This window comes from Cercospora beticola, chromosome 1 (assembly GCF_033473495.1).
Source record: "Cercospora beticola chromosome 1, complete sequence".
In the NCBI taxonomy this organism is placed as follows: domain Eukaryota; kingdom Fungi; phylum Ascomycota; class Dothideomycetes; order Mycosphaerellales; family Mycosphaerellaceae; genus Cercospora; species Cercospora beticola.
The window spans coordinates 2,371,257-2,383,296 of NC_088935.1; the positions used below are offsets into that span (position 1 = coordinate 2,371,257).

Below are 12,040 nucleotides of genomic sequence, written 5' to 3' on the forward strand. Positions count from 1 at the left end.
GAGACGAGGCGATGTCTATTGACTTGTACAACATACACGTGGACGAAAACAGGTACTGGGGATAGGATAGCTTAATAGCAGTGTGTAACATTGTGAATCTGGAAGCTAGGCTAAGCCTTGTACAGTGTGTCCAAGAACCCGGTCGCAAGATGCTTCACAATACTCTTGTCTGGAATACTGCCAGCAACGCCATATAGCGCCGCTGCGTCACCTTTCTTGGAGGTGACATTGCCCTTGCAAGATTCCACGACGTCCTCCAGATCCTTGATCAAGTCATCAACAGCATTTGAGACTGGCATGGTGACCGCCACGTGTATTGCCGGTGGATCTTGCAATGCATTGAGATGCCACCCCTTGCTCGACATCGCATCAGCGATATCGTAAATGTCCACGTCCAGATGTGGTGTGCTGTGATTATCCTGCGCTCTGAATGCGACAACTGATACCATCGGCTTGCCAATGACCGCAATGCTGTGTCGCAACTTATCCGAGCTTCGAATAGCATCTTCGATCTGCTTGGCAGCAGAAACGATCTTCAAGCAGGTGTTGACATAGCCATCCTCGCCTAGGCGCATTAAACTTGCCCAGCATCCAGCAATCAGTGCGCCAGGTCGACTTCCTGCCATGTTCGGCGAAGCATAAACGCCGCCAGTCCAGTCTGGGCAGACGTAGTATTGGTACTTGCGCATCTCGGCTGAGCGATAGAGTACCACGCTGTTTCCTTTTGGGGCGAATCCATACTTGTGTGTGTCGACGCTGATGGACGTCACACCTGGGAGGCGGAAATCGAAATCGGGAGACGGGAAGCCTGCCTTGGAGAGAAAGGCGATCACGAATGATCCGAGGCAGCAGTCGACGTGAAGGGGCAACTTGTACTTCACAGCCAGTCGCGACAACGCGGGAATGTCGTCCACAATTCCGTGAGGGAAATTGGGCGCTGATCCAACAAGGAGAATCGTGTTTGAGTTGATGAGGCGTCTGACCATTGACACATCGACTCTGTAGCTTGGTGCAGGACAGTCTACGAGATGCAGCTTGATCTTGAAGTATTCGCATGCTTTGCGGAAAGCCGTGTGTCCGGTCTTTGGCAAGATCATCTCCGGCTCCGTCACCCCTCGTTCGTGGTATGCCTTTTGCCTTGCCGCGAGGACTGCGACAAGAATGCTTTCCGTGCCGCCAGACGTAGTCACTCCCGCACCGGTGTCTGCTGGAGCATTGAAAAGTCCCAATGTCATGGCCACGACCTCAGCCTCCATCTTGCGCACACCTGGAAATACGTCTGGGTGTATGGGGTTGCTCACACCGAACATTTTGAAAGCATCGCCCTGGAGCTCTGCCAGTTCGTCTCCGCCATGGTATACTGCGCCGCTGACTCTGCCATCTTCCCACCTGGTGTGATCCATCCCGCCCAACCTTTCCAACTCGGCACGCACTTGTTCGGGCGTCCATCCTTGCGCTGGCAATGCTTTGTAGTTGATCACTCCAGGCCCGCTCGGTACGAGTTTGTTCTGCAAATCTGTGATCGCCTTCTTGACGTCTGCTTGGACTTTAGCCTGTACGAAGGGCAGGCTGAGGAAGACGCTGTACAATCGTCGGTAGACATCGCGGTATAAAAGCTGGATCGAGCCGACGATGCCGTAGCCACGCAGCCGGAGTAGTGTCTTTCGTGTTAGTCGGAGGAGGAAGAGCGCGAGGAGCAGGTTGCGCAAAGCGTCGACGCTCTGAGATACGATCAATTGGCGACCCTTGGGTGTTCTGACGTTGTACTGCTTGCGCAGCTGAGGAGAGAGGAGCGCCATGACTGGTGCAGTAGACGGCTACGATGTCGCTTCAGTCACAGCAGAAGCATGATGATGTGACATTATATCGCCACTGTCTCGTTGCGTCTGGTTTCATGGTCAACATTCAAGATTCAAGGTCAAGGGTGGATGCCGCGGACAGCGCGGTCGCCCCACCGGACGGAGGCTGTCACATGCCTCCATTTGCCGATACCGAACAATGCATCACTTCTACTGGCCTTCGACAGCTGCACTATACTTCATCGCGATATGGCTCACAAGTGCTGTATAGCCTCGAGAGCGAGAACGACGGCCCTGCCAGCATGATCGTTGCGGCCAATCGACTCGAACCAGTGCAATGCTAGCTACTCATGCAACACCTCTGCACTACAATCCGGTCTTTGGAGCAAGCGGTCATCCTGTCGAGAGAGAAGCTGCAGCCTGGAGTGACAAAGAATTTGCTGTACAAGCACAAGCACATCGATTGAGGCTCTAACACAGGATGAGCTCAAATCGTTATTCTCACACCAATCTCTGAGGGAATGACCACTCACCATGTTTTCTTCCATTCCAGTACAGACTCATCTCTTTTCTCACACTGCGACAAGCGAAAGTTGCCATGAAGGCTCTGGTGGTGGCGATGATTGCATTCGCACAGGACATCAAACAGCAGGAATCAACCGTGCAGCCATTTCTTAAGCCCGTGTCGTGCTTTCCAGTTCACAGGAGCTGCCTTGAACTTGCCATAGACTTGGGTGTAGCAGACAGATGTCACCACCTTGTGCTTGTCGTACAGCTGACCTCTTACCACGATACGCGCAGGCCACGATTGGCACGGAACTTCCAGCACAGCATTACTTTGACGAAGCCACTACTGCACACAGCGAGCGCAATGGCACATCGGATTTGTTGCCCATCTCGGCGATCAGAGGAATTGACACCAGAGCTTCCATGCAGAGCACCGATGACCCTTGATGGAACGTTAACATTTGCCTTTCTGCCAGAGGACCACCCACATGGCAGAAGGTTTCATTTATCGCCAGTCGACATGGGCATATTGAAAAGCCCTCGAATCACAGACAAGATCAGATTGAAAATGAGCAAGAAAAGCTCCAGGACGTTGAAGAAAGAGCTCGATCGACTGGCCGAGCCTCCATACAACGAAGACGCTCATATTTTGACATCCACCGAGGTCCTCGAGATTGCCGGGCCCGGCCAACTGGGCATCGATGGGACAAGAGACTTCAATCACAGCAGCGACCATGTGCCTCCCAGGACCACACAACGCTTTGGAAGCCTAGACTTGACCGCAGGCGAATCTACTGGTCGTAACATTGTCAGCAGCCCATCCATCTACTCAAGATCGCAAAGCAGAGTCGAAGAGGCGCCACATCAGGACATTGGCACACCAACGGGGAGAAAACTTGCCAGCGCTGCAGACACGCAGGGCATGTCCTATCGCAGCATTCTACCTCGCCAGCCATCAATGACCACGCTCACGTTTCCACGCTCGCACTCACGACAGCTGAGTAACATGCAGCCACCGCAGCCTATCAGCAAGCACGCCCATCACTTCAGCGTGCATTCGAGAACTTGGAGCGGCTCCACAGAAAGCACCATCTTGCGCAGATTAGAGCAGTCCGCCTTTGATTGTCCGCCTGATTCAAGTGTCGTGGCTGAGAATCGTTGGTCGCCGCCTACCAACAAGCACAAGCTCAGCGCGAAGGTCAGTGGCTAGGAGTCGCTGCACAAGGAGCGCCTGTAACGGGTGCCCGGTTGCTGGCAAGAACAATGCTTGATTACGCTTCACGAAAAGCCGCAACATGCAAGATGGTCGCAGGGGGTTCACCGTGATTCTGGACGGAAAACAGGCGTAACATGGGCAGAGGAGTAGGTGGGATGCGGGACAGAGCAATTTGTGCAGAAACATCGTGAGTAGACTAGAGAGTCTATTTTGTGGCATTATTGGAGTACGAGCATTGTATCCAGACTTTGAGCTATCAAACTCATGCAATGGTCAAACGATGACAAAGTGCATTGTCAGTCCTGATCTCGCCCGAGCTCGAGCTCGAGACCTGTTGTCATTCTCTGACCCCAAAGTGAATCGTGGCATCGGACATGCCGAATTGCTTTAGATGACCTTGTAACGACCACCGCCACCAGAGCGAGCCTCTGCTTCTTGGGCTTGGATCGTGCCCTCAGTCAAATGGCGAGACAAGTCGCGCATTGCCGACTGCACAGCAATCTCGGTGTCGCCCTCCACCAAAATGTACAGTTTTGGAGCGTCGTTGGGACCCACCTCTTTGCCTGGCGGATAGTACTCTCCCTTCGAAGTGATGGAAGTGCCCGTTGCCTCGAGGATCTTCGCGACGTTCGTCCGATTCGTGACAGCCCAGCGAGCCTTCTGCGGGAAATCGTTGATCTCCAAGGTGGAATGGAAGGCACCTGCGTCAGGACCGCGGTTGTCGATTGGAGCTCCTGGACGCGTCGCTCCTTTGGTACCCAGACGACCATTAATGGCAGCTGCAGCGGCCGCCGCTTTGGCAACAGGATCGTTGAGGGCAGGGGTATTGGCGGCTGGGATTTCCGTCTTCTGCACCTTGAGCGCGTTGCTCAGATGAGCCGCCAGGTCGCTGCGCATGATATCGCCGGTACTCTTGGGCTTCTCCTCAGACTGCTCGGCCTGTGCATCGCGCTCTGTGACCTTGCCTGCAGCTTTAGCAACAAGCTTCTCGACTTCGGTTTCTTTCTTGTCCTTATCTTTCTTGCCATCGTCTTCCTCGTCTGGCTCGTCACCCGTCTTGTAGAGGTTCTTCTCGCGTGCGCGCTCGGCAGCGCGGGCGGCGTCAAGCCTCTCGATACCATGACCACCGAATCCCGAGCCTGCCTTGCTTGCCTGTCCCGCTTGCACCTTCTTCTTGTGCGAAGCTGCCATCTCTTTGAGTGTTTCCGGCACCTCCTGCTTGCTATCCTCGAGACAGCGCACCAGGAATGGAGCATAGTGTTCTTGCTCTGGTGTCAGGAAGGTCACTGCAGTACCAGTATTGCCAGCGCGTCCTGTACGACCAGCACGATGCACGTAGTCTTCGCCATGATTAGGGGAGTCGTAGTTGATGACCAGCTTCAGTTGCTTTACATCGAGTCCTCTGGCAGCCACCGACGTTGCCACCATAATAGGGATGGCTCCTGCTTTGAAGTCGAGAATAGCTTGGTCGCGATCAATCTGCTCGCGACCTCCATGCACTGAGACACTCGTATATCCCTTCTTGTGCAATTCTTTGAAGATCTGGTCGGCCGTCTCTTGCCGCTCCACGAATATCAGAGATCGCGCGTCCTCGTCCGCTTCGTGTAGGTTGCCAAGCAACTCAAGCACACGTCGGAACTTGGTTTCCTCAGGTCTGACTTCGATCATTTGTGTGATCTCAGCCGCAACAACGCTGCGGCCACCCACGACGATTTCGATAGGTCTCGTAAGAGCCTTCCGAGCAAGAGTTTCCATCTTCTTGGGGAATGTTGCCGAGAACAGTACCGTTTGACGGTCAGGCCGGATGTTGCCCAGTATTCTCTGGATTTGCGGCTCGAATCCCATGTCGAACATGCGATCAGCTTCGTCAAGGACCACATAAGTGACTCGTCGCAAATTCGTGACACGTCCCTGGTTAGCAGCAAGGAGATCAATCAGACGGCCTGGCGTACATACCACCATCTCCGCACCTCGCTTGAGTTCGGCAATCTGATCTTTAATGGGCGCTCCGCCGTAGGCGCAGACACCGCGCAAGTTGAGCGCCTTGAGGTAGGGCTTGCATTCACGGTGAATTTGTACAGCAAGTTCTCGAGTCGGCGCCATTATCAGCCCGATGGGACCCTCCAGGTTTGCTACTGGGCGTTGGTCTTTGATATGCCTGAACATGGGCAGAGTAAAGGCCAAAGTTTTGCCGGAGCCTGTCTTCGCAATTCCAATGGTGTCGCGACCAGACATGATGGCTGGCAGCGCCTGTGACTGAATTGAGGTTGGCGATTCGAATTTGTTTGCCTTGATGACATCCAGAATCTGGGCGCCGAAACCACATTGCGACCATTTCGTGATTGGCTTAGGCTGGTCGATTCCCCGAACGGTGATGTTATCAAGTTCGGCTCTCAAGGTCGTAACGTCCTCTGCGCTCATCTCGGAGACCTCGGCGGACTCGCGGTAGAAATTCTTTTCAAAGTCCTCATAATCAACCTTGCTGTGATCAACCGCCGCAACCTCCTTCTTGTTGCGTTTGCCTCCGCCTCTCAATAAATCTTCCGGATTTTCACCAACAGCATCAAGGTCAGGGCCATCGTCCTCGTCAAAGAGTTGTGGCTCGCGATTGCTTCGCTTTCCAAGACTGCGAGGACGTGGTTGGCGCTCAATATCTTGGTCCAGATTGTTCATGAACGCATCTAGAGGGTCGATGTCTTCGTCCACTTCCATCGCTTCCGCTTCGTTTCCAGCTGCTTGGCCGTTCTGCTCTGAGCTCTTAGCATCAGCCATTGCGATGTCCTGTTGCTCAGCATGTGCTTCCTCGGCCCGCTTCTGAGCTGCCAGGCGTGCTGCCTCAGCCTCTTCCTCGTCACTACGCAGCTCGTCATGATCGTCATCGTCGTGTTCGTCGTCAGCACCGTCGGGCACGGTAGACCCATCAGTCGCTTCGAGGGCAAGATCAGGAAGTTTCCTAAACTTTCGCTGCTCGCCCTCATCCTCATCCAAAGCATTGCCGGTCTTGGACACATTTAGCTTATCTGGTTGTCTCTCATTTGCAGCCTTGTTGAGGCCGAAACCAGTAATTTTGGCATCAGCTGCGCCCAATACTACCGGTTTGGATGGAGCGCGTTTTGCGATTGAAGCACTGTCCGCGCTAGTACCTGCAGGAATGGCGGCATCATCGCCCAGAGTGGCATTTGAGACCTTCGATTTCTTGTCAATTTGCTTCTTAATGGCTTTTGGGTCGAACTTGGGCTGAGATGCTGATACGGGCGTGGATGGTTGCTGACTGCTCGTTGGGGATGCGATGTCGGCGGTTGTTGGAGTCCCATCACCGGCGGCAGGCTTGCCGGCTTTTGCTGCTTTCCAGGCCTGGACTCGGGCGAGCTTCTCTGCTTGAGCTTTCTTCTTCTCGGCCTCTTCGGCAGCTCTAGAGGGGGGTCTCGAGCCATCGCCGTTCGCGGTTCCTGGTCGTGAGGATGTCTGTACACTCAGCGGAGTCCTTAGCACAAAACGTTGAAAGGCACATACCTCGCTGCGTCCCGGAGAATCGGTTCTCTTGCGCTTCGATTGCCTGTCGTCGTTACCGTGCCTATCGTCGCCTTCGCGCGGACGACGACGTCCATAGTCTCTACTGTCTCTCACCGGAGATTGTTGTCGTCTCGAATGGTGTCTGTGATCCCTTGACCGCTCGCGGTCCGGAGACTCTCTGCGATAGCTGCGATCATCGCGTGGGCGCCTCTCGTATCGGTCACTGCCGCGATCTCTCCTATCCCAATCGCGTTCGCGCTCTCGGTCACGCCCGTGGCCATCGTAGCGACGCTGTACACTGGTCAGCGAGTATCGAAGGGGTCCGGTTCGGGGGTTTCTCACATCTCGACTGCGGTCACGGTAGCGGTCGCGATCGTCACGCCGGTCGCGCGCGTAGTCGCCCCTGCGGTCTGGTGAGCGGGCCATGATCCGGCCTCAGGAGTCGTCCGGCGTCGTACCCGCACACTCCTTCGTTTCCACAATGTCTTGATGTCCGCCCAGTCCTCCGCTACCAAAAGCCGCAACCAAATTCTGATTTCTGTTTCTCGCCCAAGTCGCCGCACTGCCGCTGCCGCCGCCGCAGATTCTGTCCAGTCTTACCTTGTAAAGAAGATGCACACTGAGATCCAGGTGTGCTGAGGGTGAAGCGACAACAACAACGCCCGTGGTCGTGTGTGCCGGGGCCCGACGAGGTGACGATGGAGGTGCTCGGCTGAGAAGCACACGACACGGCAAGTCGGCGGGCAAGACGCATGGTTGCCAAGATTTGGCGCTAGTCTGTATGGAGCTTTCCGAAGCTTGCTGGCCGCATGGCTGGTAAGGTAGCTCGCGCGCGATCAATGCGATACTAGTAAACAGTACAACAACACCGATACCACTACGCAACACCGGCTCTCTCGCCGCCACCGCCGCCACTACACCGGCGCAATGCTCACGCGCGTGGCGTTGCGCTTCTCTGCGCGCTCACGACTGCCAAATGTGCTGCCCCGTTGCAATCGCGCAGTCCCCAGCCCCCTCGTCCTTCCGATCAGAACATATGCAACGCCTGGCCGGCCCAAGAGCGTTGTTGGCGAGCCGTCACGTCCGGTAAAACGCGCCGTCAAGAAAGCTGCATCGAAGCCCCGCGATGGTACCTCGGCCGCAGAGAAGAAGGTCGCGGCCAAGAAGCGCAAACCAGCCGCCAAACGAGCAGTGACGCCTGAGGAAGCAGCGCAGAAGGCCGTACGTGAAGCTGCTCGCAAGGAGAAGGCCACAGAGCGCAAAGCAGCTGTCAAGAAGAGGACAAAGCTCCAGGATCTTAAGGCCACTGCACTGCCCGATGCTCCCAAGAAGACAGCCTTTCCCTCGGCATACCTAGCGTACTGGGCAGAAGCTGTCAAGGAGAGGAAGGCAAATCAAGGCGTCAAGGAGCGCGTCAAAGAAGCTGCTACGGAGTGGAAGCAAAAGTCTGCCGCAGACATCGAGGTACAAGGTCCCCCATTTCTACCGCTGCCACCCCTCTGACCATAACTTGCAGCACTACAATCACTTGGCACGCACGGCCAATGAAGCCGCAGCAGCAGAGTACAAGCGATGGATCTCATCGCATTCACCAAACGAGATCCGCCTCGCAAACCTGGCTCGCGCTCAATTGCGTCGCCAATACCCCACGCAAAAGGGGAAATGGGCGGAGCTATCTGACGAGCGTCGTCCAAAGCGTCCAACAACCGCATATCTGAACTTCGGTATTGATCGACAAAGCAGCGGCGACTTTGCCAACATCAAGGTCACCGAACGTAGCAAGCTCATCAGTCAGGAATGGAAGGCGCTCAGCCAGAATGAGAAAGATGTACGTCTAAAGTTCCTCTGCTCATTCATATCGTGTGCTGACGTTTTACAGAAATATCAGCGTTTGTTCGAGCAAGACAGGCAACGTTACGAGGAAGAACAAATCCAGGTGTATGGCCAAGCCACACCACGACGCAGCAAACCCGCCGTAGCTGCAGCTGCCGCTTGAGTCTACTTACGCCAATCCCGATTTGTAAATGTTCGCGACAGTTCGCAATAAGTTCACGACCTTGATTACGCGTGTGGGGGAATCTATATCTGTTTGTCGATGCTGCTCGACACCGCGAGGTGTCCTTGTAATGATGATCGATTTCCATTTGTCGTTTGCCGCTGGAGGAGTGAGCGACGAGGAGACATACTCGGGCTGTATGTTGTTGGAGCCTTTGCGTGCCATGCTTGACACAGTGAAAAGGTGTGGCAGGTCGCGCCTGTACCGCGTGTACCATAGCGGCAGAATCTCTCGTGTAACAGTAAATAGCAGCAACCACATGACCATTCTCCTCAGAAGCACATGCTCTCCTTCAGCAGGTCCGAACTCAGTGCACAGGGACACAGTATCGAAAAGTGGCGCTTCAAGGAAACTGTCGCATCGAGCATATTCAAAACCACACCAAGCATCATCCATTGTTACAGCTGGGGTATATCGTACAATAAGCTCTCGAAGCTGCTGAGCACTCAAAACTGTTGGTATCTCTGGACAACACAGCACGCCCGCCATGCTGAAGCTAGCGCCCAATTTCCTGTCCACAAAAAGTCTGCCAAGTAGGTACAAGAAATGAAATAGTCCTCGCGTCTTATTGCTTCTGCAGTATCCAAGAGCGGATGGCCATGGAGCAAATCCTCTGGATGACCTGTGTGGTGCCTCTTTGGTCTTCTGTTTCCACGAACTGTTGAGCGACCCGCAGCTTGCCAACCGGGTCGTTGGGGTCGTTACTCGACGGCACGAGGTGCCGCTGTGGATGCCATTCAGGTATGCGCCCTCCCAGGTGCCGCGCTACCGCTAATGAGTACAGAACATCGCGGTTCTCTAGCATGTGGAGAAGATTGCGCATGGTGCCGAGGGCATCATCGATTTCCCTCTGCACATTCGTAGTGTCGTCTCGGATGGCCACGAATCTAGCAAGCTGATGCCAAAAGGATCGCTCGTTGAACTTCTGATTGACCACTGCACTGTCGCTTCCGGGTGGCATTGGAGGTTGCTGCTGTGGAGGAGGCGTCACGCGGCTTGGATCCAGATACTGTCCTGTGAGAAGGTTTTCCACGATATCCAGCCGAGGAAGCAGCTCTTGCACAGCTAAGTCATTCGCGGCGCCATTGGTCATACGGTGGTAGGCGCGAGGCATGCTGGCTAGCAGCCACACCAAGCGCGCTTCTAGTGACTGCGTCTGTCTGGCGTTCGCATCTTCTCGCGTTTTGAATTGCTCGACGCACTGCGAAACGAAGTCCTGGAGAACGGCATCGCGCTGGAGATGCAACGGGCCCTGCTGCGAGTACCAGGTTGTTTCAAACAGGCGGTCAAGTCCTGCGGCATAGTGGTACTTGAAGAACGTCTCTGTTTCCTGTTGACTGGCCGGAGACGAGGGAGGAGGCGCCTCGCGCAGGTTGCATTTTGGCGGGATGTCGTTGAGTGAACAGAGCTCTTCTACGGGTACCACACGCACTGCGATGGGACCAGTCAGACATGGCGGGATGGTGAGGGAACCGGTCAGTGCTTACCTCGCCGCGTCGGCTGTAACGAGCTGGGGTAGTTGTTGTTGTGATGTGGTGCCATGTGCGGGACGTGTTCGCCACCGGCCAGTGCTGGGTCGAGGGGCGCGGCGTGGTTGTAGTGAGATTCAAAATGGGGCTGTTCGCCGTGAGGCATGCCGGCAGCGGGGATGAAGTTGCCTCCAGCGCCTGGGAAGGCTGGTGGCGCGCCGTACTGGTTCGACGACACGTGGGAGCCGGAGGCGGAAGCAGACGTAGGTGGTGTGTTGTGCACGCTGGGCGCGGGCTGAATGTTGGCCGGGCTGGGCTGCTGCTTGAAAATGGGGTCGTAGCCCAGACACTCGCGCTTTGATTTTTGGCAGTTGCGACACGTCGGCAGGCCCTCGTCACACTATCTCACGGTCAGTATATAATAGGTTTCAGACGGAGGCTGGCGGTCGTGTGTTTGAACAAGGTGTCGCTTGTTTTTTAGGCCCTCGCTTATGGGCGCAGCCCGCTGCAGAACGCGACCTCGCACCTCGCACAGCACCACGACACGCTCGGGGGCGCGCATCGCACTCACCTTTATGCGCCGCTTGCGACAGGTCAGGCAGCCGGTCTTGGTGCGTCGCTTGATCTCCTTCTTGTGTCGGCCGCCCGACATCTGGCGCGCGTCGAGCTGGGGCTGCGGGGGCAGAGGGTAGCGCATCACTCCGTTCTGGCCGTTCGGCGCGACATTGGAGGGCATGGGCGCGGGCGGCGGGTACTGCTGGTGGTGGTATTGCGGCGGCGGGTAAGGCGGCGCGTGCTGCTGGTGCGGCGGCAGCGGCGGCGCAGTGCCATTGCTCATGGTCGCGGGCGGCGGAGCATAGGAGGGAGGGTGCGACTGCATGCCGGGCTGCGCGAGGTATGATGATTGCAGCGGAGGCAGGTTCAGCGTGGCTTCTGAAGGGTGTGGCTCCAAGCTCGGCTGTGGCGGCGGCTGGAGGGCATGGTGCTGCTGCTGCTGCTGCTGGTGATGCTGCTGCTGCGCGTGGTGGTGTTGCTGCATGCTGGCCGTCGCGCTGCTCGCAGCGAGGCAGAGGCAGAGGAGGGCGAGGCAAGGCAAGGCAAGGCAGGCAGTCTGTTGTTTGCAGAGTGAAGACGGCCGGCTCGTCTGTCCTGCAGCATATACAACTTCGCGTCACACTTCCTCCCATAGCGCGATGGGTTCAGCACTACTGTCCGAGGCGTCGAGCGGGCAAATCACACGCGCCCAGGCTAAAGTGCCCACCGCTAACGCGCTGCCCGAGCCGACTGCTGAGTCGGGCGATGTTGTGCAGCGCGCTGCCGTCGCCGTCCACATCCTCCGCTGTTGCTGCTGCTGTCCGTCGGCGGCGAGTGGGAGGGCGCGTGTGCGTGTGCGGCCGTCTATCGCGCCCTCACCTTGCCCGCCCACCATCACCGCGCCGCCGCTGCTGCTACCACCGGCCGTGTGACGTCGGCGCGGGCA

General features: G+C 56.2%; 5 protein-coding genes across 5 annotated transcripts; 2 read left to right on the forward strand and 3 right to left on the reverse strand.

Annotated features, from left to right (window-relative positions):
* Window positions 1-110: 110 nt before the first annotated feature.
* RHO25_000917 (uncharacterized protein) lies at window positions 111-1,799 on the reverse strand (the record flags this gene model as incomplete). Its single annotated transcript, XM_023593525.1, has 1 exon — window positions 111-1,799. The coding sequence occupies one exon, from the start codon at window positions 1,797-1,799 to the stop codon at window positions 111-113; it is 1,689 nt and encodes a 562-aa protein (XP_023459318.1).
* Window positions 1,800-2,826: 1,027 nt separating this feature from the next.
* RHO25_000918 (uncharacterized protein) lies at window positions 2,827-3,516 on the forward strand (the record flags this gene model as incomplete). The annotated part of the gene is made up of 1 exon (XM_023593526.2): window positions 2,827-3,516. The coding sequence occupies one exon, from the start codon at window positions 2,827-2,829 to the stop codon at window positions 3,514-3,516; it is 690 nt and encodes a 229-aa protein (XP_023459824.2).
* A 393-nt stretch (window positions 3,517-3,909) lies between these two features.
* On the reverse strand, window positions 3,910-7,461 carry RHO25_000919 (uncharacterized protein; the record flags this gene model as incomplete). The annotated part of the gene is made up of 3 exons (XM_023593527.2): window positions 3,910-6,987; window positions 7,036-7,326; window positions 7,378-7,461. 3 exons carry the CDS (start codon window positions 7,459-7,461, stop codon window positions 3,910-3,912), a joined length of 3,453 nt encoding a protein of 1,150 aa, XP_023458648.1.
* A 501-nt stretch (window positions 7,462-7,962) lies between these two features.
* Window positions 7,963-9,031, forward strand: RHO25_000920 (uncharacterized protein; the record flags this gene model as incomplete). Its single annotated transcript, XM_023593528.2, has 3 exons — window positions 7,963-8,499; window positions 8,552-8,863; window positions 8,915-9,031. The coding sequence occupies 3 exons, from the start codon at window positions 7,963-7,965 to the stop codon at window positions 9,029-9,031; spliced, it is 966 nt and encodes a 321-aa protein (XP_023459324.1).
* A 625-nt stretch (window positions 9,032-9,656) lies between these two features.
* Window positions 9,657-11,599, reverse strand: RHO25_000921 (uncharacterized protein; the record flags this gene model as incomplete). Its single annotated transcript, XM_023593529.2, has 3 exons — window positions 9,657-10,522; window positions 10,579-10,960; window positions 11,132-11,599. The coding sequence occupies 3 exons, from the start codon at window positions 11,597-11,599 to the stop codon at window positions 9,657-9,659; spliced, it is 1,716 nt and encodes a 571-aa protein (XP_023459323.2).
* Window positions 11,600-12,040: the final 441 nt, after the last annotated feature.